The sequence below is a fragment of the Telmatherina bonti genome (assembly GCF_933228915.1).
Source record: "Telmatherina bonti genome assembly, chromosome: 6".
NCBI classification, from domain to species: Eukaryota; Metazoa; Chordata; class Actinopteri; order Atheriniformes; family Telmatherinidae; genus Telmatherina; species Telmatherina bonti.
In genome coordinates, this window is record NC_136624.1 from 23,181,561 (window position 1) to 23,188,313 (window position 6,753).

At 34.9% G+C, this 6,753-nt stretch overlaps 1 protein-coding gene across 1 annotated transcript; it reads left to right on the plus strand.

Moving 5' to 3' along the window:
* Window positions 1-672, plus strand: nat8l2 (N-acetyltransferase 8-like 2; the record flags this gene model as incomplete). The annotated part of the gene is made up of 1 exon (XM_079242042.1): window positions 1-672. One exon carries the CDS (start codon window positions 1-3, stop codon window positions 670-672), a length of 672 nt encoding a protein of 223 aa, XP_079098168.1.
* Window positions 673-6,753: the final 6,081 nt, after the last annotated feature.

The window sequence follows — 6,753 nt, forward strand, 5'->3', positions numbered from 1 at the left end:
ATGCAACTCCTGATCCGCAAGTACTGTCCCTCGGATAAGGACACTGTGCTTAACCTGTTCAGCATCGGCATCAGGGAGCACATTCACCCTTGTTTTCAGAATGCCATGACAAGCCCCCTCTACCTCACCATCACCCTTTGTCTTGGTTTAACTGGCTACCTCCTCGGCTCTGTGTCTGGCGCTCTGTTATTACCAGCATCATGGGTGAGCCTCATATACTACTGCTGTCACGAACTATATACTGGTTATGTCAGGGAAAGGTGCCAGACAGATATGCAGGACATTGTTGGGAACTACCTGAGCAGACCCGATGACTGTTTCTGGGTGGCTGAGGCCGAGGTTGATGGGAGGACATGCATTATTGGTATGGTGGCTGTAATGGCCAAACAGAAAGGGAGAGAAAAACACGGGGAACTGTTTAGGATGATCATCTCACCTCATGCCAGACGGATGGGCCTGGGCTCCAGGATGACCAAGACTGTGATTGACTTCTGTCGGGACCGAGGCTTCTCTAAGGTGGTGTTGGAGACAAGTTCCACCCAGATGGCTGCTGTAGCGCTATACAGCAAACTGGGATTCAGCCATGTCCTTTCACACAAAGAAACACACGCTCCCTCTTGGCTTGTTTTGCTGACCAAAGTTACAATTTTAAGAATGGAAAAAAACTTGTAGATCAGACATAACCCCGGTCTCTTACTTTTCTATTACTCTGAATCTGTTGTTTAAGCTTTTGGACTGATAACACTTGACTGAAACCTGTACAAGCTTTTCAGTGATAAACTAAATAAGTTTTAGTCATGTAAAAAAATATATCACAAGTACAAGTTTCAGGCCAAACAAAGATCAGCACATGTGTTTACTGTACATCTGAGCAGTGTTAATCAATGAAGACTGAAAATCATGCAAAGAAACAATCCAATTGGATTGATGAGCACTGATAGAAACATTGCTTTTCTTTTATTCTATTATAGCCAATTGCAGTTTCTGTGAATCTAACTTGAGTTTTTGGGTTTTTTTTTCTTTTTTTTACACTTTTTAGACTTTGAACCTTAAGTCATATTTGTGTCTAATAATTACAGCTTTGATGTTGAATAGTGTTTACTGCACATGGAAACGTTGATGTGACATAAATGGGGCATAAAACTGAGCTATATGCGTTAGTGTTTGGGAACTTAAATTGCTGTTAAGTCACATGATTGGGAAAATGCGGGATGTGCTTCAGCTGATAAACATGATTATTTAAACATTTCTTTCTTAATTTTCTGCATTACACACAAAAGACACTTTCATTCATGTAAAGCAAATGTCAAGCAGTGATGATTGTGTTTTCATCAAGTTTAGCCCCAAATATTCAGATGCTATAAAATAGTCCTGGAAGATCAAGGAATGTTCTTTTTCACAGTATTGCAACAAGCAGTAGTTTTTCAATGACATTTACTGTGATGTTTTCCTATGACAAACTTGTCAGTGTCCTACTTTGCATGTGTTAAAGTTAAAAACGAAAAATAAAAGCACAGTCAAGTTCTTTCAAAACTTCTTGGCTTCAGTTAATATATATTGGTGATTGTTAATCAAAAACACTAGAGGGTGCTCTCTGTCTATGTAAGGCTCAAGTGTTTCTCTGCAAAGTATTCTAAGTTTTTAAAGACATTACAAGTATGACAGAAACGGTGATACAAACAATGAGAGTGCATTAACATTTTGCTCATAATTTTTGTAAACTGTAAGACATTAAATATTGGATATAAAAATTAAATATAATTACAATATTAAAAGTTCTTTCATCTATACATGTTTTACTGATGATTTGAAACATTTTTCACAAAGAAGTGATAAAATCTGAATTGTCTTCGGGTTATTATACAAAGGGCCCTCTGTAGTAAAAGATGAGATCATGTGTTTGGGTACAACTTATAAGCACATTTATTCTCATGAGACAAACAAAAGCTCTTTGACTCTCAGTGTGTTTTCTAGATAACACTAGGTGGTGATAAAAGTGTGGAATCTAAAATGGTACCGGAGCATTTCCAGCATCTAATCCAATTTTAGGTTGAATTTGCCTTTAAAGATATATATATATATATATATATATATATATATATATATATATATATATATATATATATATTTCTTTTTTTGTTTGTTTGTTTTTTTTGTTTTTCTTTTTTAAACTTATGAATCAAAAATTGCATTTATTACTTAAAATTCTGAAAGCTGGACAGAAAATTTAAATATCATTTAAAAGAGAAAAAGTGTTTAGAAAACAAACATCAACTTTTCTTTTGTAAGTTAAATTATTGTGATATTTGATAGTTAAATATCTGAGAAATTAATTTTAAGAGTAACATCCCCCGTATGGCGTGTAAGGTGATGTAACACCTGGCCAAATTGAGCTTTCTAACAGATACTTGCTGCATGTATCTATATTTGAATAGCACAGATCAACAGAGGCACAGAGGTGTGGTGGTTAGCATTGCAGCTCATAGCATAAAAGTCACAGGTTTGAGCCTCTGGGGAGGCATTTCTCTGCATGTTCTCCCTGTGTATGCTTGGGTGCATCTGTGTTATCCGGCGTGGTATTATAATTGGTCACTCCAAAGTCTCCTTAGAAGTGAGTGGGGCTGTTTGTCTCTATGTTTGCTCTGTGATAAACTAGTATCACCAGGATCAGCCCCAACCTCTGGTAATGCTAGATCGTAATAATGAAATATCAGCAGTGAATAATGTGTTATATTTTCAAAATTTCTTTAACTTACCAATTACTTCATTATGTTATAAGATTAAGCAAGCGGGACAATGATAGTGGAGAAGACACATCCAAAAGTTTGAACCCAGAAAATCATTAATTAAGCCCTAATCGACTTTAAGGGACTGTTGGCCATTTTTTAACATTCTTTTTTCTTTGCTCTCATTGTAGGGTCACTGGTGGTTGCAGCCTGTTCCAGCCGCCTTTAAGTTAAAGGACGGGCGCATGCTGGACAGAACGTGCTATCACAGGCCTAATACAATGAGACAAACAAACATTCATATTTACAGTCACTCCTAGTATTAGGCAGGTTATGGTTTTAGACTGGAAGTAAACTGGAGTATCCAGAGAGAAGTCACAGGGAAAAGATGCTAACTTCACAATGAAGGCCCCAGTTTTGAACCAGGAACCATCTTGCTGTGCTAACCACAACATCATACATCTTACTCTTAGTGCATGTTGTTTGTCTCTGTTTGTTTTTTGTTTTTTTTTTCTCCTTTTTTTTATTTTACAATATGTGCTTATGAGTGATGCTGTGTAGGTAAAACAGATACAACTTTACTTCTGACAGTGTGTGATTATTTCTTTTTTGTGAATTATATTAAAATATGCATTAAAATTTATAGTATCTAAGAAAACAATTATAAGCTCAAAATTCCTCAACAACATTGTAAAATTATATGCATTGATTACAACTACCCAGTATTATTCAGTCAGTACACTTTCTGGTTAATTCTTACTTCAAATTTGTGGTTTTACTTCAAGGTTTATATTATAAACTTATGTATATAGCTTAGGTATATATTATATACTTATATGTATACTATATGTGTTATATAATATACGTTTATATTTTTATATTTAAAGTACTCTAGGAAATACTTTCCCCACTTGTGTTGTCTCTCATGTTTAGTAAGAAATAAATGGCCTACGTTTCAAATATCTTCACCTCTAAGAAACATGCAGACCTAGGGCACATGTGGTTTTGCGCCGAAAAGCATCACCAGCAGAATATCAGTCAACACTCAGCAGGACAGATCCCACTGGCTCTGTTGAAGCAACATAAGTATGCTACATTATATTGCCTTATTTACTACCATGTGGAAAAAACGCCAATCAGGCTTGTAATAAATGTTTTAATCTCTAGTTCCCAAAGAGGATTTAATGTTGTTGCTTTCACTTTATAGGCCCTGTAAACTTATTTTAGAACAATCAGACCACTATTTGCTTTTTGTTTTCTCTCTTCTGTTTGCCTGTTTTCACCTGAGATAAGTCTGGATTTCTTTTTACTCTGTATTTGTTTCACGGAACCAAGTTATATACAACATGTAACATGCAATGTTTATTTTTAATGTCAGATATTGTTTTTGCTTATTTTAGCCCTAACACTTGAACTTTTATAAGTGTTTTTTGTTGTTTTTTTTTTTTTGGTTGTTTTTTTCTTTTTTTTCTTTTTTTTTTGCCATTGCTTAGATTGGATATTAATATATTATTAATTATATTAATTATATTATTAATTAATTATATTATTAATTGGATATTGTCTCAAGATAGATTAAATTTCACAGATTACCCTTAAAGAAAGGGTTACTGTCAAATCCCATCTTCAAATCCCAAATAACATTCAATTTTGTTGGGAATGCTTGCTTTGCGCCAGAGGCAGGGTACACCTTGGACAGGTCACGGGTCCATCACGGGGCCCTCTATCAAATTGTTATACTATGAGTATGAAGGAAAAGAATATAGTAAGATATAGTCTGGAGATAAGAAACTAGCTCATGTTGCATGCTGTAAAGTTAACAAATTTGAATTAGACAGATTAAGACTACAGTTGCTGTGTCCCATCTTAATCACCACTGGCTACTACTGAGATACCAGAGGTTTTATTTGTTCTCATCTGACTCCTTGTAAGTTGGACAACATATTCAATCCCCTATATGTGGATCTATTGATGCGATTTCTACCTTTTTGTGTCGGTGCTAAAGTAATTAACCTATTTCTGCTGACTTTTATAGAGACATTACCCAATCTTATAAATATATATACGTTAAATTTGACTTAATTAGGCAGTTTCATGTCAAGGAAATCGTACTCTTGATACAGAGTTTGTCAATCCTGTAGGTTTCCGTTTCCTCTTTCATCTCTAAACTTACGAGGCACCTTCTGCACATCTTTGTACCCACAGAACCAACACATGTCTCTTGTTTTGAGTTCATCTCTTCACATTTCAGGTGAATGACACTTGGCAGTTTCCCAACGCAATGAGAGTGATTGAGAAACCAAAGGTAAAGCTACTCCTGATTCTGTTATAACACTTGGCAGTGTTTTTGTGTGCTCTATCCATGTCCACCGAAGGGTTTGAGTTCAACATTTGTGAAAATGGCAAACAAGAGGGCGATATTGAATCTGTGTCAGTTGTTTGAGAGGCAGAGGGTACATATCAACATATCAAGGTTTGTGCTGGTAGAGACCTTGCATGAGAGTCAACACAGAATGTGCACACTGTGTAATATCCTGAAAGTGGAAAACACAGTTTTGTTGTTTCTTTATTTGCAATTTTAGTTTAATTTGGGGATGTATACTGGAAACAGTCTGCACTTTTTAATCATGATCAAAATAAACTCTTTAATTAAGAAACAACACAAGGACAACCTCCTTTAAAGAAATGATTTAAAGATAAACAAGATGACAAAAGTAAATAAAATAGAAACCTAGTAAACATAAAAAAAATACAAATAGACATGATGCTTAAAAATATAAACAGTCCTAAGCTAGCTGTTGGGCTAGTTGATTTGAGAAGTTTAGACTTTGCATTGATGTATAAAATATATAAAACAATAGAATCATTAAAATATATTTTTTAAATGATCTAAACTCTGTTTTAAGTCTTCAAGCTTTTATTATTCCCATTACTCTCAAAATATATAGCATGAAGCCAGATCTTTCCATTGCCTGCAAAGGCTTTTTTCTTCTTACTGTGCTCTTCTGGAGCCTGTGTTGCCACATCTTTTGACAGAAAAAAACCAAGCCTGTCGACATAAACAAGCTCAATAATAAACTTATCTTTCAGATCTGAAGGATGTTTTATAGAGCAGCATGTGTGTTAAATAAGATGTCTTTTCTAGGGATGGGACTTGATGAAAAAAAAATTAATATAAATCGGTTAAAGGCTTTGTAATTAATCACAGCAACATTTTTTTTTAACTTAAAAAAATTAGTAGATAAATTAAACACATTAAGGACACAAACATTGATATGCATTTAATTCCTTTTTAGTTAAAAATAACAGAAAAAGAAATTACTCCAGGAAAATTTAAACAAAGTTAAAGTACCAATCAACTTTTTTTTTTTAAACCACAGCTCTGACTGTTCTCTAAAAAAGAGAACTCTTTATGTTTTCATCCACACTCTTCATTAATAGGTATTCACACCTGATGGTAAGCCAGGGTGGGATCAGCCAGTGTTTAATTTTCAGTCTAATGTGTTCATCTCTGTAATGGGTGCACAAATGTCTTGTGTTGTTTGGAATACAAACTATTTGGACTACAAATTATTTAAATGTTTTAAAAATTAAACAAAGTTCTGTAAATACTCAACATAAGTTACTTCCATTGTTGCTTACTCCAAACATGTAACTTATTCAGTTTAATACCTGAATGAAAATGAATTTGTTCTCAATTTTTTGGATTTGAAGCTGTTTGTACTGGGTTCTCTAGGGCCAAACTTAGGGCCTATTTTATTAGCCCATTTAGCCTCCCTACATTCCTTATGGAGCTCATGCAGCCAACCTACATAGGCTTCATATATGGGGGCCTATGTAAGTGAAACCACATGAGACCTGGATATATTCTCCCAGTTCAAGCACATGACCACGGAGTACCCTCATTACCCAAATTTTAACCCTTATGGGCCTCACATGGACTTGCTGGCTGGGACGTGTCTTATGGAACTTACCAAGTTGGGCTCCAGCTAAAACCCAGTCAGATCCAACCTGAAACCTGTATGGT